Source organism: Heterodontus francisci, chromosome 22 (genome assembly GCF_036365525.1).
Source record: "Heterodontus francisci isolate sHetFra1 chromosome 22, sHetFra1.hap1, whole genome shotgun sequence".
NCBI lineage: Eukaryota > Metazoa > Chordata > Chondrichthyes > Heterodontiformes > Heterodontidae > Heterodontus > Heterodontus francisci.
In genome coordinates, this window is record NC_090392.1 from 63027160 (window position 1) to 63054117 (window position 26958).

The window sequence follows — 26958 nt, forward strand, 5'->3', positions numbered from 1 at the left end:
GCATAAAAGTTTATTGCACAAAATAGGAGTTCAGGGTAATGCGTTGGCATGGATTGAGGATTGGCTAACACACAGAAGGCAGAGAGTCGGGATCAATGGGTCTTTTTCAGGTTGGAAAGCCGTAACTAGTGGGGTGCCACAAGGATTGGTCCTAGGGCCTCAACTATTTACTATCTACATTAATGACTTAGAGGAAGGGACAGAGTGCAGTGTATCCAAATTTGCTGATGATACAAAAATAGGTGGGAAGGCATGTTGTGATGAGGACACAAAGAATCTGCAAAGGGATATAGATAGGTTAAGTGAGTGGGCAAAAATTTGGCAGATGGTGTTCAATGCGGGAAAGGGTGAGGTCATCCACTTTGGTAGAAAGAATAAAAAGGCAGATTATTATTTAAATGGAGAAAGACTACAAGATACTGAAGTACATCTGGGTGTTCTTGTGTGTGAAACACAAAAGGTTAGCATGCAGGTGCAGCAAGTAATTAGGAAAGCAAATGGAAGTTTGGCCTTTATTGCTAGGGGGTTAGAGTTTAAAAATAGGGAAGTCCTGTTACAACTGTACAGGGTGTTGGTGAGGCCACACCTGGAATGTTGTGTACAGTTTTGGTCCCCGTATTTAAAGAAGGATATACTAGCATTGGAGGCAGTTCAGAAAAGGTTCACTAGGCTGATTCCTGGGATGAAGGGGCTGTCTTACCAAAAGCAGCTAAACAGGTTAGGCCTTTATTCATTGGAGTTTAAAAGAATGAGGTGATCTTATCGAAACATATAAGATTTTAAGGGGGCTCGACAGGGTTGATGTTGAGATGATGTTTCCACTAGTGGGGGAATCTCGAACTAGGGATATAATTACAGAATAAGGGGGCACACATTTAAAACTGATATGTGAAGGAATTTCTTCTCTGAGGGTGGTGAATCCCTGGAATTCTCTGCCTCAGAGAGTTGTGGAGGCTAGGTCACAATGTATTTAAGGAGGAGGTAGATAGATTTTTGAAATCTTGGGGAGTCGAGAGTTAGGCAGAGCAGGCCCGAAAGAGAAGTCGAGGACTGGGACAGATCAGCAGGGCAGGGTTGAGGGGCTGAATGGCCTACTCCTGCTCCTATTTCTTATGTTCTTATGTTCTTCATTCCCCAGCACTGAGATAAGCACAACGTTTAAAAGGGGAAAAAAAATTATGGTTTGCAATAATATTAATTCCACATGTTACAAAAACAAATCACAATTCAATATTACTCAGAGAAAAAAACAGATTGAAAACTTGTACTAAAAGGTTAATAGATTGTTAAAAATGCAGACCTTGACAATTGCAGCGATTCCAGGCTCTTTACAATTGCTGTGGTAGAAAAAGGCCAGCTGTCCCACCTTCATATCTCTCATGAAATTTCGAGCCTATTAACATAGAATATCTAAAACTAATTATGACCGCATCATATGCCTTTGTCCTGAATTCGACAACTTTTAGCCCTGGATCCACAATTCGCATGTGCACACATGTGCAGTACACATGCAGTCAACCTTCTTACACTATCAATTCTTGTGAGGAACACGAGACATATTCTGTTCTTTACAAGCAAATAACACCAAGGACATTTTAAAAAAAAGACTCACAAATAATTAAAATATAAATAAAACTGCCCAAAATAATTAAACCTTCTGAACTTTATATCAAACAGTAAGTACAGATGTACAAGTAATCCTAACCCTACAGGAAACAGTGAATGGCCTGTAATTTCCTGCGTCTTTGCACCCAGATATATATATATTATCAGAGCAGACAACGCAGCCTAAAAGATTACAAGAAATTGGGCGCACGTGATTTACACACATGATTACAATGCATCCAAATTTCCTCAATCTTTTATCGATCCCTATGTACAAACACAATTCCCCCATAATAGTGGCCCTGTCCCAAGTTAAAGAGCATTATACTTATACTTGGGTTTTCCTGCAATTGCTCTTGCTCAGAGGCCCTCTTCAAATTACAACTAGATTATCTGGCATCCATGGTCACCTGAAGCAAGTGCAAATCAGCCTTTTCAGGAAGCACTGAAGCCATTCTCACCCTGTTAATGCAGATAGTCATTTTCTGGCTGTAACCCTGCTTGCAGTTACAATGGAGGAAGAGGAAGAAAACCAGAGATGGGAAGCGCAAAGAGTGAAGCACCACTAGTGGAGCAGTCCATTCACAGCTACCCGGCCCAGAGAGCGTATGGGTCTTATTTGAGATTAGAGGAAATATCCTAGGAGTTAACCGTGTGATGGCTTTGCTCTACAAAAGAGACTGCGACTTTCTTCGTGGGGACTTAAAGCACTAGTGCAGATGAAATACTTCCAGGAGAGGCCCGCCACAAGCCTCGGTGCCGGGAAGGCCTCGTCCCATTTTATTGGTGGCGGAGAGGCCTCAGGACTGCAAAAGTACCTACCTTATCCTAATGGCCGTCCCACGCCGATATTCTGGCCAGTGGCCAGAAGTCTCGCGCCTTTGGATCTCTGTTCGGAGATCACAGGCATAATATCGGTGGGGAAGGGGGAAGGAGTGAAATTTTCAGAGTGGTTGGGGTGGGGGGGGCGGTGGGAAACGAGCAGTGAAAACTGTTTCTATTGGCTGAGGGGATGGTGGGAAGATATTGAAGGGCAAAGGTAATGAGGTTCGGGGGAAAGGTCGGGATGGGAACAAAATTATTTTTAGTGAGGAAATGACAATAAATGAAGTTTATGGTCATTGGGGACGATGGATGGGAAGTGGCCTTCGATCTTCTGTTAAGTTTATAAATTTCCATATCACATCCATTTCACTTTAAAAAGTAAAAATGCGGGCTTGAAGCCCTTTAAAAATGGAGGCGGTGGCGTCGGACACCACTGCTGGAGACGAAGCGCTCGACCCCTCTACATCATCGGGGGCAGGTGTTCCACCTCCTCCATGTTAATGAGCCACCGTGCGACGTATCGCGGCGGCTCCATGGATCACGTCTCACGCGTGGGCCGCACACTTATTGAAGCTCACCGCTGTCAAATTACAGTCAATACTATCTTGCTTCAGGTATTTCAAGACATTTCCACATAAATAAACATCTAATCCAGTGAAATCTAGCCCTATTACATTAGGATCCTAATCTGCAATTGGGATGTAGTGTCTCTCATACCTGGTAGTTCCGAACACCATCCCAGCATGCAGTCTGATTTTGTTGTGCCTTCAAATCCTCCACTCCAAACTAGGAACAGAATCAAAGAAAGAATTTGGAAATAATGTAAAACCATTTATCTTCTTTCCCAAAATAATAATTGGAGAACTTTATTTGGTGAGTACTCAAAATTCGCTTGAGTAAGAAATGTTTGTTTTGCCAACTAATTTCTCACCTTTGCCTCCACCCTTCCCATGCAACAACCACCACCCACCCCCCCCCCCACCCCACCCTGAAAAAAAAACACATCAGGGCAGGGGAAATTATATGATGAGGAACTAGGCTCACTTTTACACTCATTTTCAAGTTGTGCAGCAGTAATCTTTCCTGGACATTTTGGCTTGCTAAATCAAGACATTCTCAGTTTTCTCAATGGAGTGATTTAACTGTCCCACTGATAAATATTTAGGATAAATGTTACCGTTGGCACCTGTTTCGTTCAATTAAGAGTCAACAACTTAAATTGAGATCAGCTCTTGTACCGTCAAATATTTATAGACATGCAACACAACCAATACTGTAGCATTAAGAACTTCAGAAGTGGCAGCAGCAGTAGACCATACTACCCCTTCTACATAATGCCATTTTCACACCCTATCCCAAAATACTTTGATTCCTTTCTTGTCAATGAGTCTATCTGTCTTGAATATATTAATAACTCAGCATCCACAGCTTTCAGGGATAGAGAATTCCAAAGATGCACAACCCTCTAAGTGAAGAGCTTTCTCCTCATCCTAATCCTAAATGTCCGACCTCTTATCCTGAGACTATGACCCTGAGTTCTGGACGTCCAGCCAGGGAAAAAAGCGTCAAGATCTCTAAACATTTTATACATTTAAATGAGATCACCTCTCATTCTTCTAATCTCCATATAATAACGGCCCATTCTACTCAATCTCTCCTCATAGGACAATGCTTGCATCCTAGGAATTATTTATTTTATTTATTTATTTAGAGATACAGAACTGAAACAGGCCCTTCGGCCCACCAAGTCTGTGCCGACCAACAACCACCCATTTATACTAATCCTACATTAATCCCATATTCTCTACCACATCCCCACCATTCTCCTACCACTTACCTACACTAGGGGCAATTTACAATGGCCAATTTACCTATCAACCTGCAAGTCTTTTGGCTGTGGGAGGAAACCGGAGCACCCGGCGGAAACCCACGCAGACACAGGGAGAACTTGCAAACACCGCACAGGCAGTACCCAGAACTGAACCCGGGTCGCTGGAGCTGTGAGACTGTGGTGCTAACCACTGCACCACTATGCCGCCCATAGTGAACCTTTGCTGCACCTCCTCTCAGGCAAGTATATCCTTCCTTAGGTAAGGAGACCAAAACTGTACACAATACAGTCAAGGTTAAGAAACATAACTCAAAACACGTTACAATTTTTTTGGTAAATTTTTGTAAATGAACCCCCTTACGATAACACATTACCTTCACATCAACACCATTTTCAATTCGGCTTTCTGGTTCCGATTTCATCAGCCAAAAGCTGTGTGCCTCTTTGTTGCCTTTATCCTCTCCAGATGAGTTTGCTGCTGTTCTCCTACCAGTGGTTGAACTGTCTATAGTCGCTTGTTCTGTTGTATCATCCAGTTCCTTTTTAACAGATTTGGCAGCTGGTTCAATTGTTTCTGTTGGCAGAGGACAAACAACAACAAAAAATAACAGAATCCCTTCCAGAGGAACATTGTAGTTAAATAAAAGCAAAATACTGCGGATGCTGGAAATCTGAAATAAAAACAAGAAATGCTGGAATCACTCAGCAGGTCTGGCAGCATCTGTGGAAAGAGAAGCAGAGTTAACGTTTCGGGTCAGTGACCCTTCTTCGGAACATTGTAGTTACTTGGCCTGTTAAGACATCACTTGGTAGGGTTGCTTTCATTCTTAAAATGGCAGTACATTCTCCGTGCACGGTGTGAATACAGCTTAGCTTAAAATGTTCCGAAGGCACTATGCACCACACGTGCAAATGAAAAGTTATGATGTTGCAGATAGATGGTGCTGCACTTGGTCCCCTACTCATCTACTGTATGGAACTTCATGACCTGAAGCTAAACTAAAACTAACTGACCATTTAACAATACCCCCATCGAAACAATGGCCCTGGAGAGCTTGTGGAAAGGGACAGATGAAACTGTTGAGATGCATATAATTCAACACATAGAAGACCCTACCGGCTTGATGATCTATCTTTCTTCTTCATTTTGCATCCCCCACACAGTGTTGGAGCACACAAAGTAGAGAGGGTTAGGTTGCTGGAGATCAGCTGTCAGAATCAATCTGCTAATAGTTTGTGATATGCTGCAGTTTTAAAGCAAAACACTAATATCATGGAATATTGCAGCATAGGAGGCCATTCAGCCCATCGAGCTATGCAGACTCTTTGGCAGAGTTGTCCTGTTAATCCCACTCCCCTGTTCTTTTTCCATAGCCCTGCAAAATATGAGAACTGCTCCATGTGACAACTGATATATACTTGATTGAGAGATGCCAAGAAGATGCCAAATAATAAATGGAATGACACTTAACCTGCCCACTGGACTTCTTTAATACAAGATGGCACCAGTGTAGAATATACCTAACTATCCATTTGACTGTTGGCTACTTTGTCACCAGCTTGCCTTGGGATCTTGTACTATAGGAAATGATTAACTGTTCAACAAAACTAAATAGAGTTTTTTTAATTCATTTCATGAGATGTGGGTGTCGCTGGCCAAGCCCGCATTTGTTGCCCATCTCTAATTGCCCTTGAGAAGGTGGTGGTGAGCTGCCTTCTTGAACCGCTGCAGTCCATGTGGGGTAGGTACACCCACATTGCAGTTAGGAAGGGAGTTCCAGGATTTTGACCCAGTGACAGTGAAGGAACGGCGATAGCGTTCCAAGTCAGGATGGTGTGGGGCTTGGAGGGGAACTTGCAGGTGGTGGTGTTCCCATGCATCTGCTACCCTCGTCCTTCTAGGTGGTAGAGGTCGTGGGTTTGGAAGATGCTGCCTGAGGAGCCTTGGTGCGTTGCTGCAGTGCATCTTGTCGATGGTACACACTGCTGCCACTGTGCGTCACTGGTGGAGGGAGTGAGTCTCAGTGGATAGGGTGCCAATCAAGCAGGCTGCTCTGTCCTGGATGGTGCGGAGCTTCTTGAGTGTTGTTGGAGCTGCACCCATCCAGGCAAGTGGAGAGTATTCCATCACACTCCTGACTTGTGCCTTGCAGATGGTGGACAGGTTTTGGGGAGTCAGGAGGTGAGTTACTCACCACAGGATTTCTAGCCTCTGACCTGCTCTTGGAGCCATTGTATTTATATGGCTACTCCAGTTCAGTTTCTGGTCAATGGTAAGCCCCAGGATGTTGATAGTGGGGGTTTCAGCAATCTTAATGCCGTTGAATATCATGGGGAAATGGTTAGATTCTCTCTTGTTGGAGATTGTCATTGCCTGGCACTTATGTGGCGTGAATGTTACTTGCCACTCATCAGTCCAAGCCTGCATACTGTTCAGGTCTTGCTGCATTTCTACACAAGTTAAAGTAAATGTTTGAGCCAGGCCATGATATCATGGTTAAAGGAAGCCCAGAAGCCAATGGCAACTACATAAGCAACTTGGGAAGGCGGTGGCATAGTGGTAATGTCACTTGACCAGTAATCCAGATGTCTAGTGTTGTGCCTAATACGCACTTACTCTTAAAGAATCTGCGGAATCCGATTGGTGAAAGGTATATCGATATTTTATTCATCAAATACAAGCTCTCACTACTTGTACAGTATCAAAACTCATCAAAGTACAAGCTCTCACTGCTTACACAGTATACTACCCATCAAGACACGAAGTGATCAGTCTCGGACTTGCGGCTGCTCTTCTGTTCTCTGAGCCCCTGGCTCAGGGTATCTTCTCGAGTGTTCTTCCCTGGGGTTCTCGTACCTTCCTCAGTTTCAGTCAGGGGTTAAATCTTGTTTCCAAGATCCGCCCCTCTTACTTACTCATAGGGGTCTGGTATAATGGCATAATGATAATTCCTTATTTGGCTCAGTGAGAACCTGTTCAAAACTTCACAGTTTCCCATTATCTACTACAAGTCAAATCTTATCTGGTATCCATGACGACCCCCTTTATCCGCTAGTGCAAAGACAGTGTCTGGTATCATCAATATGTCTTATCTATACTGTTTACAATTCCTCGGCCATCTGTGTGCTGTGGCCCCTTTCTTTTAACTAAGTTTTTATGTGTCTTTGCTATATGTGTTTTTACTGGGTCTACACTAGGCTAATGTTCTGGAGACATAGGTTCACATCCCACCACAGCAGATGGTGAATTTTGAATTCAATTAATAAATCTGGAATTAAAAGCTAGTCTAATGGCGATCATGAAACCATCGACAATTGTTGTAAAAACCCATCTGGTTCATTAATGTCCTTTAGGGAAGGAAACCGGCCATCCTTACCTAGTCTAGACTACATGCGACTCCAGACCCACAAGAATGTGGTTGAATCTTAAATGCCTACAGTGGACAATTAGGGATGGGCAATGAATTAGGGATGGCCTAGCCAGCGATGCCCACATCCCATAAACGAATAAATTAAAAAAAGCAACTGCAAAATGTAGGTATCTTCATTTTCAACCAAGATGCATCAAGGTAAAACTTAAGAGATAACGCTCTACAGTTGTACCATATAGCACTATGTCATGGAGTGATGTGTGTGGCACAGAGGTGGCTGTGCAGAGTCCAAGCATTTTGCCCCTTGCCCACCAGAAGCAGAGAGGAAAAAAGTGTTGAGGAAAACTATTGTATGCCACTCTTCTGCATCTCCAAGCAGCTCTTCACAAAGCAGCAATGACAGAGTTTTAAGAGAAGGCAATCTGCCAGCATCTGAACTAAGGAATTAGGTAATGGAACCAGGACAGAGGACAAAGAATTAAAAGCTTAAAAAGAAACATACATTAAGGCGACTGGGGAGGGGTAAAAAATAATTAAAATGTTTGCCCTCCCCAATGACTCCTCATTATTACCCACCATAATGAACACAATAGCAGGCAGGAAAATACAACTTGGATTTATATAGCACCATTAACATAATAAAATGTCCCAAGGTGATTCACAGGAGCTTTATAAAACAATATTTGACACTGAGCTACATAAAGAGATGGCCAAAAATTTGGTCAAAGAGGTTGGTTTTTTAAGCAGCATCTTGAAGGAGAAAAGAGAGGTAGAGAGGCAGAGAGATTTAGGAAAGGAATATCAGAGCTCGGGACCCACGCAGATGAAGGCACAGCCATCAATGGCTGACTGATTAAAATCAGAGGTACACAAGAGCCCAGAATTAGAGGAATGCAGAGATTTCAAAGGACTGTGGGACTAGAGAGGATTACAGAGATATGGAGGGGTGAGGCCATGGAGGGATTTGAAAACAAGGATGAGAATTCTTAAATTGAGACATTGCTTAAATGGGAGCCAATGGAGGTCAGAGGTGTTGAGTGAATGGGTCTTGGTTTGAGCTAGGACATGAGCAGCAGAGTACTGGATGACCTCAGGTTTACAGAGGGTAGAATGTAAACCACATCCAAATTTATACTATTACTTTCCCTACTAGAAGAGGCTTTTGGAGATTTTCTCATCCCATGTGAATGTGCCTGGTCACCACTTGATACATATTCCCCTCAACCTTCTGATTGCAAACTTTCCATGTAGAGAATTACAACCAAGAGCTCACATTCGACCACGTCTGCAAATGCACCAAAATCTGTACATATATCACAAATCAAACCTTTCCTTATCTAGAGCCATCCACATTCAATGACTCCGATAATTCAGTGAATTTTGCCAGTAACAGTTGACAGGAAAGGACCATATTATTTGGGATGGTGGGAAAGACGCTGCATTTGAACACATGGCAGCAGACAAATGCAAGTTGTTGTTGTTAAGAAGCTTCTGCTCCCCTCCCACCCTACCCCATGGCTGCAAGGTGACCAGGGATAGGAAATGAACATCCAGGGATATTCAGTATTTTGGAAGGAAAGACAAAAAGCAAAAGGCAGTGGAGTTGCATTGCTGGTTAAAGAGGAAATTAACGCAATAGTGAGGAAGGATATTAGCTCTGACGATGTGGAATCTGTATGGGTAGAGCTGAGAAACACTAAGGGGCAAAAAACGTTAGTGGGGGTTGTATATAGACCCCCAAACTGTAGTGGTGATGTTAGGAATGGTATTAAACAGGAAATTAGAGATGCATGCGATAAATGAACATCTGTAATTATGGGTGACTTTAATCTGCACATAGATTGGACAAATCAAATTAGTCACTATACTGTAGAGGAGGAATTCTTGGAGTGTATACAGGATGGTTTTCTGGACCAACATGTTGAGGAACCAACTAGAGAACAGGCCATCTTAGACTGGGTATTGTGTAATGAGAGAGCAACAATTGACAATCTAGTGGTGCGAGACCCCTTGGGGACAAGCGACCATAATATGATAGACTTCTTCATCAAGATGGAGAGTGACGTAGTTGATTCTGAGACAAGGGTCCTGAATCTTAGTAAAGGAAACTACGAAGGTATGAGGCGGGATTTGGCCATGACCGATTGGGAAACGTTACTTAAAGGGATGACGGTGGATAGGCAATGGCAAACATTTAAAGAGTGCATGGATGAACTGCAACAATTGTTTATCTGGCACAAAAGTAGCCCAACCATGGCTTACAAGGGAAATTAGAGATAGCATTAGATCCAAGGAAGAGGCATATAAATTTGCCAGGAAAAACAACAGACCTGAGGATTGGGAGCAGTTTAGAATTCAGCAAAGGAGGACCAAGGAATTGATTAAGAAGGGGAAAATAGAGTACGAGAGCAAGCTCGCGGGGAACATAAAAACTGACTGTAAAAGTTTCTATAGGTATGTGAAGAGAAAAAGATTGGTGAAGACAAATGTAGGTCTCTTACAGTCAGAAACAGGGGAATTTATTATGAGGAATAACGAAATGGCTGACCAACTAAATGCATACTTTGGTTCTGTCTTCACAAAGGAGGACACAAATATCATACCAGAAATGTTGGGGAACACAGGGCTTAGTGAGAGAGAGGAACTGAAAGAAATCAGTATCAATAGAGAAATGGTGTTGGGGAAATTGATGGGATTGAAGGCCGATAAATCCCCAGGTATGCATCCCGGAGTACTGAAGGAAGTGGCCCTAGAAATAGTGGATGCATTGGTGGTCATCTTCCAAGATTCTTTGGATTCTGGAACAGTTCCTACAGATTGGAGAGTAGCTAATGTAACCCCACTATTTAAAAAGGGAGGTAGAGAGAAAGCAGGGAATTATAGACTAGTCAGCCTGACGTCGGTAGTGGGGAAAATTCTAGAGTCCATTATCAAAGATTTTATAGCAGAGCACTTGGAGAACAGTGGTAGAATCGGACAGAGTCAGCATGAATTTACGAAAGGGAAATCAGGCTTGACAAATCTACTAGAATTCTTTGAGAATGTAACTAGTAGAGTGGATGTGGTTTATTTGGACTTTCAGAAGGCTTTCGACAAAGTCCCACAGAGTAAAGCGCATGGGATTAGGGGTAGTGTATTGCGATGGATAGAAAATTGGTTGGCGGACAGGAAACAAAGAGTAGGGATAAATGGCTCTTTTTCCGAATGGCAGGCAGTGACTAGTGGGGTACCGTAAGGATCGGTGCTAGGACCCCAGCTATTCACAATATACATTAATGATTTAGATGAGGGAAATAAATGTAATATCTCCAAATTTACAGATGACACAAAACTGGGTGGGAGGCTGAGTTGTGAGGAGGATGCGGAGAGGCTTTGGGGTGATTTGGACAAGTTGAGTGAGTGGGCTAATGCATGGCAGCTGCAGTATAATGTGGATAAATGTGAGGTTATCCACTTTGGTAGCAAAAACAGGAAGGCAGATTATTATCTGAATGGCTATAAACTGAGAGAGGGGAATATGCAGCGAGACCTGGGTGTTCTCGTACACCAGTCACTGAAGGTAAGCATGCAGGTGCAACAGGCGGTAAAAAAGGCAAATGGTATGTTGGCCTTCATAGCGAGAGGATTCGAGTACAGAAGCAGGGATGTCTTGCTGCAATTATACAGGGCCTTTGTGAGCAAACACCTGGAATATTGTGTGCAGTTTTGGCCTCCTTATCTGAGGAAGGATGTTCTTGCTATAGAGGGAATGCAGCGAAGGTTTACCAGACTGATTCCTGGGATGGCGGGACTGACGTATCAGGAGAGATTGAGTCGGCTAGGATTATATTCGCTGGAGTTCAGAAGAGTGAGGTGGGATCTCATAGAAACCTATAAAATTCTAACAGGACTTGACAGGGTAAATGCAGGAAGGATGTTCCCAATGGTGGGGGAGTCCAGAACCAGGGGTCATAGTCTAAGGATACGGGGTAAACCTTTCAGGACTGAGATGAGGAGAAATTTCTTCACCCAGAGAGTGGTGAGCCTGTGGAATTCGCTAACACAGAAAGCAGTTGAGGCCAAAACATTGTATGATTTCAAGAAGGAGTTAGATATAGGTCTTGGGTCTAAAGGGATCAAAGGGTATGGGGCGAAAGCCGGAACAGGCTACTGAGTTGGATGATCAGCCATGATCATAATGAATGGCGGAGCAGGCTCAAAGGGCCAAATGGCCTACTCCTGCTCCTATTTCCCATTACTCCAGCAAAGGATCAATGGCTTAAGAAGGGGAGCAGAATGCAAGGGAAGGGGAGGGAGAAAACTAACCTCATAAATGTAAACACTTCTTATTAGTTAGCAAGGAGGGAAACTTTTAGATTGGTTCTGTTTTAAAAGCTTCAATGTTTACCACAGAACATGATGAGAGATCACTAAACGATACTCGGTAGTTACAAAGCCACCACATTGTTACCATCAAAAACAAGCAGAGTCACTGGTAAAGCACAGCAAAAGACATTACTTGATTTTTCAGATCCACCTCGTTTTCTGCTTTTTGGAGGCATCTTCGATTTTTCCAACCTTATTCTATCCTGTAATGAAAAAAAAAATAATTGTACCAGTGAATTCTGCATTCAAGAAGAAGCTAGTTACAGAAATGGCACTGAGTCTCCATAACAAGATAAACTGCGCCCCAAGAATCAGCAATTATGCAAAATAATTAAAATATTTCAGACAAAATGGCGATCAGAAGATTGTAATAAAAGTACTAATAAATCACAATCTCATTGTTCAAAGTTTATCATCAATTACAGGGGACATTATTGAAGATGTTGTTCAAGCTTTTTGTTTACAAATCATATTAAAACATCATAATCTATCAGTGGTGGCATTCTTTCATATGAATGGCTTGAAGGTAGACTTTAATTAGGACCAATTTAATTATTCAAACAATGTTAATATATTTTCCACTGCAAGGTATTTGTGATGGTCATCCCATCAGTGATCATGCTGCCCCAATAGCTGGGATTCTATCAAAAATCATACTTGTGAAAGGAAAAGTCTTTTCTGGCATAAAAGTCTTGTAAAAACTGCTCATCTGGAGTTCACTCAGACCAAACATATTTCGCAGCCATTGCAAGGGTGTATGATTAAATAAAAAGCATCATTTTTAAAATGACTTAACAAAAACTATTATTTAAATAATTAGTTCTGCTAGATTCAGAAAACAACATATGTACCAATGAAATTTATGTACAGCATTGCTAATTTTATTCTGATTTAACATGCCTCTGTGCATACCTCTTTCTCGTAATAAACATCTAGCTTAGACTGAAATATGTGACATGGCAGCATGTTGTTTTTACAACATATGGAGAGATCAGAACATGGTGGGCAATCCATACCACGTCCAGTATAATCCAGAGGATAAACTGTAGATTGTTTTCTCGAGGTCCCATTAGGGACACGAATAATTGATGTTTTGGTTCATAAAAGGCCTGTTTATGTAAAATGCCTTTTGCTGAGTGCGCCCAAGAGTATTGGAAATGGGTCACTGTAGTTTTTCCCCCATATTACAACAGTGACTACATTTCAAAAGTACCTCATTGGCTGTGAAGAGCTTTGAGACGTCCCGAGGTTGTGAAAGGTGCTATAAATGTAAGTCACAGAATCCAAGAATTGTTACAGCACAGAAGGAGGCCATTCAGCCCATTGTGTCTGCACCAGCTCTCCGAATGAGCAATTCACTTAGTGCCATTCCCCCACCTGCTCCCCGTAACCCTGCACATTCTTCCTTTTTGTAGAACAGTCTAATTCCCCTTTTGAATGCTTCAATTGAACAATTCTACCACACTCCCAGGCAGTGCATTCCAGACCTTAACACTTGCTGCGAGAAAAAGATTTTCATGTCACTTTTCCTTCTTTTACCAATTACTTTAAATCTGTGCTCTCTGATTCTCGATCCTTTCATGAGCGGGAACAGTTTCCCCCTATCTACTCTGTCCAGACCCCTTATGATTTTGAATACCTCTATCAAACCTCCTCTCAGCCATCTTTTTTCCAAGGAAAAGAGCTCTAACTTCTCCAATCTACCTTTGTAACTGAAGTTCCTCACCACTGGAACCATTCTTGTGAATCTTTTCTGCGCTCTCTCCAATGCCTTCACATCTTTCCTAAAGTGCGGCCCCCAGAACTGACCTGCCATTATCCTTGGTCCCAGCTACAAACTCCAATCCCTAACCAGTGCCATCCTTCGTCCTGGCAATTCTGAGGCTGAACCAGAATGTTTGTAAACTTGATGTCATATTGGACCTCAAGAAGAGCTCCCGACCACACATCTGTGCCATCACTAAGAAAGTCTTTCTTTCTTTAGTTGTATTCACAGTCTTTCCAAGTCCTCTAGAAAAATGCTCATCCTACCCTCACTATTGGATGCTACAAAAAAAGCTAAGATGTTCTTCACTCCAAGAAACTGCTTCCTTCTCTGTATTCCAGAAGCATATTTGCACCCCTATCCCAGATCTGAAGGATCCACAGCTCAAATATTAAATTCTCGTTTCTCTTTATTGATGAAGAAAGAACTACTGTGTATTTCCAGTATCTTCTCATTTCGTTGCAAATTTCCAATATTTCTGGTGTATTTTTTTTCATTTCCCCATAGCTCTCAGTCAACTGCAATCACCGTGGAGGAACACATGTTGGCAATTCCTAGAATTATTATTACCCCACACACACATACTACTTCAAGCATTGGATTTCCTTTATCTACAGCAAACCCTGAAATTTGTACAGATGAAAACCATTGAGATGAAGGCAGCATTCTGCAATGAAAACTGTCACAATCTGAGGAACTCGGTGCATTTGTTGCTCTTGTCTAGCATGGGGGTCTTGTATAGACCCAAGAAAAGCAATACTCTCTGGTTTCTGTGTCCTCAGCCTTGCTGCGTAACAAAGAGGGAAATTGCAACACATCCAATAGACTAGTGTGTACTAAGACAACCAGTTGCTACAACAGCTTGGCAACAGGCGCCAATGCCAAATACAACTCACAGCGTCACTTGGCAGCTTCACATGCAGCACTTGTGGCAGAACCTGCCTCTCAAGGATTAGCCTTCACAGATGTTAGCAAAGGTGCAACATATGAAGACACCTAAATGGATTGTTTGCTGCATGTCCATCATCTTTTGTACATGGAAGGATGCTAACCTCTGGGCATAACATTTCTGAGTGGCATTAAAAGTTTTAATTGAACTACTGGGGGATGTTCCAGCTATTTTTCATTCAAGCTAAATTCCTGGTATAATTTGACCGTCTCGTTTGGAAAAGACAAATGCTGCCCTTCGAGCGAGATGTAAAGTTAAAAATAAGCATCAACATTTATGTCGCCTCTTGTCACCTGAAAGGTTAAGTCACAACTTTTTTGGCAATGTCGTGGCTCTTCATGAAACCAAATTCCACACACAATTATTACCTACAAAAAACACAGTAATAGCAACAGTTTGGAATACAAATTAAAATTCTGTAAATCTCTTCCTACGGCATCCAGCAAACTCCAGCTGCTCTCTCCGCCCGCGCGCCACAGACCCTGGAATCCCGCCGCTGTCAATCAAACACGTCACTGGGCAGCTGCTTAAAGGAAAAGGTCGGCCCACCTTAAAGGCGCTGGGTTTGTCTGCATTTGTCATTATATGTCGGTGTATAATAAAATCGACTAAAGTCATTCTAAACAGAAGAATGTTGACGGAAGTTTTTTTAAAAACCCAAACAGAAGGTAAGAAAACAAAGTCGGCGCGTGAGAGAGAGAGAGATGGAAAAATGGTTAAAACTGAGGAACTGGCAGGAGAAATCAAATAAAAACAAATAAACCTAAAAGCAAAACACTGCGGATGCTAGAAATCTGAAATAAAAACGGGAAATTGTATTTCAGGCAGGGTCTGTGCGGAGAGAAAAGGAATTATTCAGGTCGATGACCTCGCATCAGAAGTCAAATAAATAAACCCTCACCAATTATTTGCCGGCTCCAGCCGGACCGTTTATAAAGGGGGACGGGGGAGTGGACGGACAGTTTATAGAGAGGGACAGGGGGATCGGTCGGACCTTTTATAGAGAGGGACAGGGGGATCGGTCGGACCTTTTATAGAGAGGGACAGGGGGATCGGCCGGACCTTTTATAGAGAGGGACAGGGGGATCGGTCGGACCTTTTATAGAGAGGGACAGGGGGATCGGCCGGACCTTTTATAGAGAGGGACAGGGGGATCGGTCGGACCTTTTATAGCGAAGGACAGGTGTGGGTCCGGATTGAGGTGAGCAGGAGTTGGGGGCGGGTGAACACGGAGAGCCGGTTGTTCCGGTGATTAAAAACACTAGTGTCGAACGGGAGCCTGGTGCCGCTCCTTTTTGATTTTAATAAATGAGCCAGTACCCTCCAGCCGGCTTCAATCCTCAGTTTAACCGAACGAGGTTCGCAGAGTAGTTGGAGCATAAAATGGCAGGTGGTAAGGGACCCCCTGCCGAGGGAGCAGCCTAGAGGAACAGTGGTTAGCACCGCAGCCTCACAGCTCCAGCGACCCGGGTTCAATTCTGGGTACTGCCTGTGTGGAGTTTGTAAGTTCTCCCTGTGTCTGCGTGGGTTTTCTCCCACAAGCCGAAAGACTTGCAGGTTGGTAGGTAAATTGTCCAATATAAATTGCCCCTAGTATAGGTAGGTGGTAGGGAAATATAGGGACAGGTGGGGATGTGGTAGGAATATGGAATTAGTATAAATGGGTGGTTGATGGTCGGCACAGACTCGGTGGGCCGAAGGGCCTGTTTCAGTGCTGTATCTCTAAACTAAAATTAAACCTGCATTTATATAGTGCCTTTTATGCCCTGTGTGCTTTACAGCTAATGAAGTACTTTTGATATGCAGTCACTGTTTTAATTTGCGTACAGCACGACACAGACACGATGGGCCTGTTTCTGTGCTGTATGACTCTATGACAACAAGCTCCCACAACAGCAATGTGATCATAAGCAGCTTTTTTTTTTAACAAAGGGGATTTGGTGAAACGTTTGACCCCCAGAATTAAAAAGGCTAACAGAAACTGAACAAGTTGAGAGTTCTGTCAAACTGAGTCTGCAATGCGCTGTACGATCCATGCTGATCTTGGAAAAAGCCCTGTAACAATTGACCAGGCTGATACTGATATTAAGGAATTGAGCCATGATAGGGCTTGGTATGCATGAGTTTTTAAAGGGAAGATACTTGGAAAGCAAGGATATAATGAAAATTGAGGATAGGGACTAAATGGAGAGGTACTGTTAGGAAAATAGTGGTGCAGACTTGATGGACTTAATGGCGTGGTCTTGTTCTGACAAATTAAATCTGTCTGCCACACAGTGGCACTAGAATTAGTGTGAACCATCATAACTATCCCATTGAGCTAACTGGAAAAGAAATATCATGGTGTCCATGTTGAGGGACGTAAAGTGCAGCTACGAGTTTTATTTTTAAATAGAATCATAGAAAGTTTAAGGCACAGAAAGAGGCTGCCTGGCCCATCGTACATAGGAAAGAGAAAGAATGACGCATTTATATAGTACCTTTCATGACCTCAGGAAGTCCCAAAGCACTTTACAGCCAATTAAGTACTTTTGAAGTGTAGTCACTGTTGTAATGCAGGAAATACGGCAGCCAATTTTCACATAGCAAACTCCCTCTGACCAGATAATCTGTTTTTTGTGATGTTGATTGAGGGCTAAATAATGGCCAGGACACTGGTAATAACAGCCCTGCTCTTCTTTGAAATAGTGACATGGGATCTTTTACATCCACTTGAGAGGGCAGATGGGGCCTCTGTTTGACATCTGAAAGAGGGCACCTCTGACAATGCAGGTGAACTGGAATATCTAGGTTTTTAAGCTCAAGTCCTGGAGCGGGACTTGAGCCCACAAACTTTCGACTCAGGCAATTGTGCTGCCAACTGAGCCATGGCTGACAAAGAAAAAACATCAGATTGGATAAAATATTTCTTTTGAATATTTTTAATTGAAGAATTGGGAAGCCAGCAGCACCAAAAATTAGCCATAGGAGGGGGAATTATAGATGCAGATCCATCTTCTCTTTCTCTTTAGTTTATACTAAATTCCACATTTTCTGGATTATGTTTGTGTGACGTCTGCAGTGCCAACTGAGGGGATAGATGGACAGTGAAGTACAAAGAGATGGCAGAATTCTGGACCTTATTGACGATGCATGGCGTGAGGACAAACTGCCATATGAAGATGTGGAAATACCACTAGTATGTACAGTATATAAATAAATACTTGCATATATAGAGAGCCTTGAAATGTGATTAATTGTCTGAAAGTGCATCATAATTACATTTGGAGTGCTGCAACTGTTAATATATGCCATAACGATATGACAAGTGAAAAGAAGGTGTAAACGACTGTTACCTATTCTGGGTGCTGCAAATCGACTTTTCTGGATTTTGTTCTGATTTCAGAAACTATTTTTTTAGGATTGTGATATGAACCTGCCTTCGAATAATTGAGTACAATACAGGATGGTGGCCCATCATATTGAATGCAAGAATGCAGGTTTCATTCTCTAGCAAGGGTTGTAAAATTCCAAGAGAAACAAATGTCAACAAATGCAAATAATTTGGAAAAATACTACTTCCTAATGTAGATCTGAGTTGTACAGACCAGGATGGTTCAAGGCTGGACTCTGTGATTGTTAGCTGATTTGAGCTGAGGCAGTGTATATGGCGCGCAACATCAGTCGTCTTAAAGAGAGCTTCTATCTAGTGATTGTGATAAATAGTCTATGACTACTCATTATGTAAGCTCCTAGGTGAGGTACCAGAGGACTCTGTCATGTGTAGAACAGTACTTCAGGGGAAGCCAACATCGTCAGAACTCCCACAGTGCTGTCATTTGGGGAATTGTAAAATCATAGAATGGTTACAGCACAGAAGGATGCCATTTTGTCCTTTGCATCCTTGCTGGCTCTCTGCAAGAGCAACTCTGCTAGTCCCACTCCCTTGCCCTTTCCCCGTAGCCCTGCAAGTTTTTTTTTCTCTTCAGGTAATTATCCAATTCCCTTTTGAAAGCCACAATTGACTGTGCCACCACCACACTCTCAGGCAGTGCATTCCAGATCACAACCTCAGGTTGCATAAAAATGTTTTTCCTCATGCTGTCTTTGGTTTAAGGTGAATGGCAAAAGAAGCAGTTTTCTGTGGTTCTTGACCCTTCTGCCAATGGGAACATTTTCTCCCTATCTACTCTGCCCAGACCTTTCATCCTTTTGAACACCTCGCTCAAATCTTCTCTGAACCTTCTCGATGGAGAACATCCCCAGCTTCTCTGATCTATCCACATAGCTGACATCCCTTAACCCTGGAGCCATTCTTGTAAATCTTTTCTGCACCCTCCCAATGCTGCATTATCCTTATAATGTGGTGCCTAGAATTGGACACAATACTCCAGTTGAGGTTGGCCCAGTGTTCGATGAAAGTTCCTTGCCTTTGTACTCTGTGCCCTATACCAAAATGTATCACTTTGCACTAAATTTCATCTGTCATTTGCCTGCCCATTCTACCAGCCTGTGTCCTCTTGAAGTCTATCACTATACTCTTCACAGTTCACTATACTTCCAAGTTTTATATCATCTGCAAATTTAAAAATTGTGCCTTGCACACCCACGTTCCAGGATTTTAATGAGGGAGCAGTGACATATTTGCAAGACCAGATGGTGTGTGACTTGGTGAGGAACTTGGAGGTTGTGGTGTTCCCATGCGCATGCTAACCTTGTCCTTCTGGATGGTAGAGGATCGGGTTTGGGAAGTTCTGTCGCGGAAGCCATGGAATTTCTGCAGTGCATCTTGTAGATGGCATGCAATGTAGCCACAGTGTACCAGTGGTACTGGTTGGGTGCCTATCATAGTCATTACGGCACAGAAGGAGGCCATTCGGTATCGAGTAGGCTGCTTGCCCTGATAGTGTCAAACTTCTTGAGTGTCAGAACTGCACTCACCTAGTGGAGAGTCTTCCATCACATCCTGACTCGTGGATGGTGGAAAGGCTTTGGTGAGTCAAGAGATGAGTCAGTCGTCACACAATATCGAACCTGTGATCTGCTCATGAGGCCACAGTATTTGTGTCGCTGGTCCAGTTATGTTTCAGGTCACTGGTGAGCCCAAAATGTTGCTGGTGGGTGACTTGGCAACGGTAATGCTGTTAAATGTGAAAGGGAGATGGGTAGAATGTCGTTTTGGCTATGGTCATTGCCTGGCACTTGTGTGATGCAACTGTTACTTGCCCCTTATCAGCCCAAGCCTAAACGTTTTCCAGGTTTTGCTGCACGCGGCCACAGACTACTTCATTATCTGAGGACTTGGGAATGGCACTGAACACTGTAATCATCAGCGAACCTCCCCACTTCTCACATTATGATAAAGGGATGGTCATTGATGAAGTGGCTGAAGATGGTTGGGCCTAGGACACTGCCGTGAGGAACTCCTGCAGCGATGTCCTGGGCTGAGATGACTGACCTCTAACAGCCATAACTGTCTTCCTTTGTGCTAGGTACGACTCTAGCCAGTGCCACATTTGGTCAAATGCTGCCTTGTTGTCAAGGGCAGTCACTCAGACTTCACATCTGGAATTTCCATGTTTGGATCAAGGCTGTAATGAGGTCTAGAGCCAAGTGGTTCTGTTGGAACCCAAACTGAGCATCAGCGAGCAGGTGTTGCTGAGTAAATGCTGCTTAATAGCACTGTCAACAGCCTCTTTTATCACCTAGCTAATTGAGATTAGGCTGTCGGGGTGGTAATTGGCCAGATTGGATTTGTCCAGTTTTTGAGGACTAGGACATACCTAGGCAATTTTTAATTTTATTGAGTAGATGCCAGTGTTGTAGCTATACTGGAACAAGCTTGGCTAGAGATGCAGCTAGTCTGGAACGTAAGTAGCACTACAGCTAGGATGTTGTTGGGGCCCTTAGCCTTAACTGTATCCAGTTCGCTCAGCTGATCATGATATCACCTAGAGTGAATATAATTGGCTGAAGACAGGCTTCTGTGATGTTGAGAACTTCAGGAATGATTGGGATGGATCATCCACTGAGCACCTTTGGCTGAAGGTGGTTGCATGCGCTTCAGCCTTGTCTTTTGCCCTCACGTGCTGGGCCTCACCATCGTTGAGGGTGGGGATGTTCATGGAGCTTTCTCCTCCCTCCCATTAGTTGTTTATGGCATGTATGTTATTCTCTGCAGTATAATGAAATTTGATGCCCTCTCCTTTTGGAGTGTTGTTGTGAAGCAAGGTTTGCACTTAGTTGGCTCAGGCTAAATGGGTCAAATGGCCTCCTGCTTTGCTGTACCATTCTATGGTAAGAGATCACATCCAGTATTGTATAGCTCGGTATTTAGTAAGGGTCACTAAATTTTAGCCAACATTTTTATAACCGGGAGTAGAACTTTATTGAAGTTTTGTTTAGTATAGCAACTGGATGATGATTGAGATCATGGGGGCAGACGAGCAATTGGGATTTGACGTGTAAGATTCCACAGGACTGAGCTAAGCTTTGGAACCATAGAGCTTTGCTGCATTTTTGTCAATAAGTATTCTATTTTCAACAAACACCAGATTCCCTTGTCAACAAAAACCTGTACTTGCTGTAACCATGAAATGCATTTTTTTTTACTTTCACAGAGGTTGCCAACTGATTTGCTCTCATCACTTGGATTTTAAAACATTGAGAATAATGCAGTCATCCTGTATCTGGAAATGCTCAGTGAATTGTGTAAGCTTATATGCTTTAGACCAGTTTATAGCGCCTGAAGAAATTGAGATGCTTGGAATTTTGGTCCTTTCAATTTAAAGTGAACTGAAAATTGTCACCATCATCTCTAGCCCTACAAACAGATATTTGACTTCACCTTAAATTAGCACTTTTACTAAACTTACCATCCTACCATGGCAGTTTGAGAATTTCAGTTTAGTTTTTTTATCAAAAAAAGCTGGAAATAAAAAGCTGGTGTCAGTAAAAGTGACCATGAAACTGTTTGATTACTGTAAAACCCAACTGGTTCCCTAATGTCTTTTCGGGAAGAAAATCTGCTACCTTTACCTGGTCTTCCCTTTTTGTGACTCCAGTCTCTCACCAATGTGACTGACTTTTAACTTCCCTCTGAAGTGGCACAGCAAGCTACTCTGTTGAAGAAGGCCCATCTTCTCAGGGCAACTAGGGATAGGCAGTAAATGCCAGCCTTGTCAGGGACACCCATATAAGAGAATAAATTGGGGGGGGAAAAAATCAAACCAATCTCTGAAGTAGTTTTGGCACGTAGATGCCACCATAGCTTTTTGACATTTCTGATATATTTTCCAGCCATAACTGTGCAAATAATACAACTCAAAATTTCAAATAAAAGTATATCACTGAATTTAAGAGCTGTCTAAAATTGTAATTTTCTCAAATGCATAACATGCAGTAGGTAATAGCAGATAATGGCCTGTGCATGTTTTTCAACCTCTTAGCTTCCCATGGTTTCCTTTTAAAATAATATGTGGGTGGGAGTAGGAAGTTGCAAAGGAATAGAGACTGATTAAGTGAGTGGGCAAAATTGTGGCAGATGGAGTTCAGGGTAGTGATGTCATTCATTTTGGATCCAAGAATGAAAAATCAGTTTATTTTCTTAATGGTGACAAACGAAGAACTGTGGAGGAGCAGAGAAATTTGGGTGTCTGTGTACACAAATTACAAAGGCAGCACGCAGGTACAAAAAATAATTGAAAAGCCTAGTGGAATTTTGACCTTTATCTCAAGGGGGTCGAAGTAATGCTTCAGTTGTACAGAGCCTTAGTCAGACTCTATCTGGGGTTCACTTTTGGGCATTGTGCCTCAGGAAAGATAAATAGCCCTCAATTGGGGTATAAGTGTAGATTCACTGGAATGATACCGGATCTTAAAAGGTTACATTGCGAGGGCAGGTTATTTTACTTGGCTTGTATTCCCTTTTTTTTCAGAAGGTTGAGTGGATGATCTAATTGAGGTTTAAAATGATAAAGGGATCCAATTGGGACAATACAGGGAAACTTGTGTGGGAATGCAGCACAAGGGGGCACAATCTTAAAATTAGAGGGAGGCCATTCGGGTGCAAGATTAAGCACTTTTTCACAAAAAGGTAGTGAAATCACAACATTTGAGAAGTATTTAGATGAGCACTTGAAATGCCATAGCATACAAGGCTACGGGCCTAGTGCTGGAAAATGGGATTAGAATAGATAGATGTTTGGTATGGACACGATGGGCCAAAGGGCCTGTTTCTGTGCTGTATCACTCTCTGACTCTAAGGTCAGGAGGGAGGAATGTGAAGGGACAAGTTGGGGGGGGGGGGGGGTGGGTGGTGAAAGAGAATGAAAAGTTTACTGAGTAGAATTAAAAACAAAATTGGAGATGGAGGGGAAGGATAATGGACCTGTAATAACTCTCGATGACCAACTAGCAAGGCTACATTTTATTTAAGTACCGGCATATCTTGAAGCATAGTCAAACCACCTCAAAATAAACATACATTGTACACATAAGCATGATGTTTTGATGAATACATATATTAATGTAAGAATATCCTGTTTATGAAAAGTGCTGACCTGTTCAGATTTTAAGATTAAGACTTTTGTAAATTCACAAACATCCATCTTAGTATCTGTTTGAGGCCTGGGGAAAGGGTCATAAACTTTTGCCAAAAAAATGTGGGTAATTCATCATAAATCCAGTTCCTTTGCAACCTAGATATTGGTGGAATGTTTATTTTTAAAAAGGCTATACGTAATGCTGAGCTATTTGCTACTGTAATTCATGTTCATATGTTAAATAAAGCATTGAGCAGGGATTTTTTTTCTTTGAAAGGCCATTAAGAAGGACTTGAGATCATTAGCATTCAACCTCCTGTAGATTTAAAGTAGAGTGAATATTTCAATGAGTTCCCGATCTCAGACTGTAGTTGGAAAAGCCAGCAACTACATCTGACATATATATCCAAGAAGCAGCAGGAGAAACTGGTGCATAAATTCTCTATCTCTACTTGGTAATACTCCTGGTGTGTTGCTGTATTTGTGTAGTTCTTTTAAATGTGTGTCACTAGGTTCATTTATGCAATGTTCATTGAAATTTGAGTGTTCAAAACATTAAACTGTTGCATATGGATAAACATCTACGGGGTGCATAGTGCTTTAATGCTGGAATTCATGGGGGTAATGTCCTTTTCTGTTGCAAGTAAATGTTGTCAGCTAGAAGTTGGTAATTAAAACTTCACAGACTACGCCATTAGGAGTACAGGTAAACAAGCTTTTTCTTGTTAGCTTACGTGAGATTATTACATAAATTGAGGGGCTCATTATTGTGGATGTTCTGTTGGGAAGATGGTAGTCTTAAAACTTTTTTTCCCATTCGCAGAGTGAACTTCCAGAACCTGAGCAGGATAACGGAGGAACGACTGAATCTATCAATGAGCAAGATATGAAATGGACTGACCTGGCCTTACAAAACTTGCATGAAAACACCCCCTCTGCAGGAAGCTAACTCCTGAGATCATTACTACCAATGTAGCAGAAAGACTTATTTCCATATTGCTATATTCTTCTCATAAGCCAGATGCATTGCAGTCTCAGAATTTGTTTTCAAATGAAGGTGTACTGTAAGCCTTTGTGTCCATATCATTGGAGGGAAATTGAAGACATGGCATTTCAAAGCTAAAACTCGACAAGCTCAGTAAAAATGCCAATGTTCATGATATTCAGAATGAAAGTGCACATATTTATTGATTTTACCACTGGAAGAAATGGTTTGTTTTCATAAACAGAACCACTGGAAAAGTATCTACAAACAGGAGTGATGTGCTCTGAAAATAATTCCCATAAGTAATTGAAAGTTACTCCCTCATTACAACAGGATTTCATGTGTTATTTTATCCTGCCACACAGCTCTTTATCTTTTATAAATTCATAGTTATCAATAAAAATATTAGTACTCTCACTGGCTTGCAGACATTCACCTAAAGTTTTTTTTTTTTGCAATTTTATCACAGGAAAGCATTTAACTTTAACACTTCATAGCTGTAAAATGAGTGATTCCGTGGGCATCTCCTTGAACGCAGTGGGACTTTGAATCAAATTAACGTGATACACATTTTAAATGATACTGGTTTTGGAAAACAACACCTGAGTATTAGATTCTCAATTTTACAAAATTTTTAACTTGCATGCCAGGACACAAGAATTATGAGCAGGAGTAGGCCATTCGGCCCCTTGAACCTGCTCTGCCATTCAGTAAGATCATGGCTGATCTGATTGTGGCCTCAACTCCACTTTCCTGTCTGACCCTATAACCCTTCACTACAAGAAGATGCTTCTTTTTGACTGAGCGTGATTGTACTAAGTGAATATCTTATAGGTTCGATTCTGTTGGTTGCTAAAACTACAGAAAGATTTGGGAATTCGTTGTCTTACTGATTAATTGGCAAATACGGAATAATTCATTAATTGTGACAGCTATCAATAAGGAATAATTTTTTCGCTAAATGTGGCATGCAAGACCAAATAGTCAAGAGATCTATACTGGAGGAAACCTTTATTAATCTATGCAAAAGTGCTTTGTAGTTTCCAAAGTGTCATTTTTAGAAAATTATAATGATGAGGGTAAAGACACAACTGGAATTTGCTGGAATGGCATATGCTGTTAATCGAACAGTTGTGCGCTCTGTTCATTATTGCACTCTTTGCCGCAATTTGCTAGATTGTCAATCCATCTTCGATGTACACTGCTTGCACAGCACAGAAAATGACTTGCCCCCAGACAAACCACATGGTGTTATAAAAGCTGGAGAACAAACAGCATAACTTAGACTGACGAGTGGCACTGGGGAGGTAAGTGAGCTGCAACTTCTGAAAATCACATGAAATCAACTTTGAAATATTAACTACAGTTTTACTCTAAGAGGTTGTATTGTCTTGAATCTCCCTTTTCCACAGAAATGTCAGAGATTTCAAGCGAAGGTCTCAATTTTGAGGGCGAGGACCTGTGCGCCCTATTGGATGAGGTGGAGTGTCGGCAAGAATACCAGCATTTGCCCAATTTCCTTTTTCCATGTTGCGTACTGAATGTAAAGCTGACTATGTCATCTGATGAATGAGTCTTCTGCTCCAATGTGACCTTTCATTCTTCCTTCCCACATGAAGGCATTGAGGCAGGGGCCCAGCAGGAGAAAAAGGAGGATGGGGAGGGGGCAACCAGAAGGAGCCTGAGTGCACTGGAGAGATGGAAGACTTTCCTATCCCCATGCTGCACCATGAGGCTGCCAAGCTGGAGGGAATGACAGTGGCCATATTCCTTGTGCACCCCAGGAGCTCTGCCTTCTCAGCAACTCCTGCCCTACCCAGACCTACCCTACTCCCTCCTCACAGGCAGCTGGGAAGCTTCAGCCACTTCCATGGAACTTGAAAGAAGGGCGATATAGCCTACAGCCTGAGTCTAATCTATTGGGGACCATTGGAAGAGGGGGTACTTGCAACATCTGATGTCCCATTAACTGCCAGATGACATTTCTCTGGCAGACTGGATAGGGCCCAGTGGAAGCTGACAACTTTTGCCAGGAGGTTGCACGGACCATTCACTTGATTGCTGAGCGACCTGCAGCTGAAACCCATTTGCCTTTTCGATGATACCCCTTTGCATGCAGAGTCCACTTACTCCTGCTTCCCCTTAGTGGTACCAATGGCATGCTACAGACTGCACAATCTGTTACAAATAGTTTATTATAAAAAGTTATTTGGCACATTTTATTGTTTATATTTATATTTAAATTACAATGTGAAAATGTTTACACTATTTTACAAATCTGCACTTTCTACTTGACTACCTCAAACCAGTGTTAATCACTGCTGGCCTTTTACTCCTCAGCCATTTTGCTTATTGCAGCTGCTGTGTTCCTGCTCAATGGTGCTGCTGATTGTGGAGGAAGTTGGACCTTACCATTAGTGTCTGCTGGTTTTAAGAGGGTTCAGTTTTTAGTAATTGTTTCTTATTGAGTTACCTTGATGAAGGTTTACTGCTTTTTGTTCTCATTTGTGTCCGCTTTTACAGTAATAGTTTGTTGACTCTGTTTTTGCACTGCTGTATTGTATAAAAGTTCAACTATTTTTTCAAATAATCCTGTCCTTTTTGTGTTTGTATCACCAAAGGAACTATTCCACAGATAAATTGTTCTCAGCTTCCTATTTTTCTACCATTTCCTACATTACAACAGCGACTACACTTTAAAGTACTTAGTTAGCTATAGAGCACTTTCGGACATCCTAAG

General features: G+C 42.2%; 2 protein-coding genes across 8 annotated transcripts in view; one reads left to right on the forward strand and one right to left on the reverse strand.

Moving 5' to 3' along the window:
• The window catches only part of thyn1 (thymocyte nuclear protein 1), a 33806-nt gene extending 18161 nt beyond the window's left edge, over positions 1-15645 (reverse strand). Inside the window, exons 1-5 of one of the 5 annotated variants that reach the window (XM_068053927.1) lie at positions 15613-15645; positions 12131-12200; positions 4636-4835; positions 3148-3216; positions 1301-1393 (exon numbers count right to left, since the gene is read on the reverse strand). In XM_068053927.1, coding sequence (XP_067910028.1) covers positions 1301-1393; positions 3148-3216; positions 4636-4835; positions 12131-12173 — 405 coding nt within the window. In that variant the 5' untranslated portion in view covers positions 12174-12200; positions 15613-15645. Of the gene's footprint in view, positions 1-1300; positions 1394-3147; positions 3217-4635; positions 4836-12130; positions 12201-15004; positions 15225-15612 lie in introns of those variants that run through there. The other 4 variants (XM_068053924.1, XM_068053923.1, XM_068053925.1 and 1 more) reach the window with 4 other exon arrangements.
• A 155-nt stretch (positions 15646-15800) lies between these two features.
• On the forward strand, positions 15801-26808 carry anapc13 (anaphase promoting complex subunit 13). 3 transcript variants are annotated; one of them, XR_010977167.1, is made up of 4 exons: positions 15801-15912; positions 17773-17889; positions 24057-25525; positions 25631-26808. XR_010977167.1 is itself a non-coding variant. In XM_068053929.1 (3 exons), exons 2-3 carry the CDS (start codon positions 17791-17793, stop codon positions 24180-24182), a joined length of 225 nt encoding a protein of 74 aa, XP_067910030.1. In that variant the 5' UTR covers positions 15801-15912; positions 17773-17790; the 3' UTR covers positions 24183-26808. The 3 variants fall into 3 exon arrangements, 2 of the variants coding, with proteins under 2 accessions (XP_067910030.1, XP_067910031.1); XM_068053929.1 differs by having other exon boundaries at positions 24057-26808; XM_068053930.1 differs by lacking the exon at positions 15801-15912 and adding an exon at positions 15936-15959 and having other exon boundaries at positions 24057-26808.
• Positions 26809-26958: the final 150 nt, after the last annotated feature.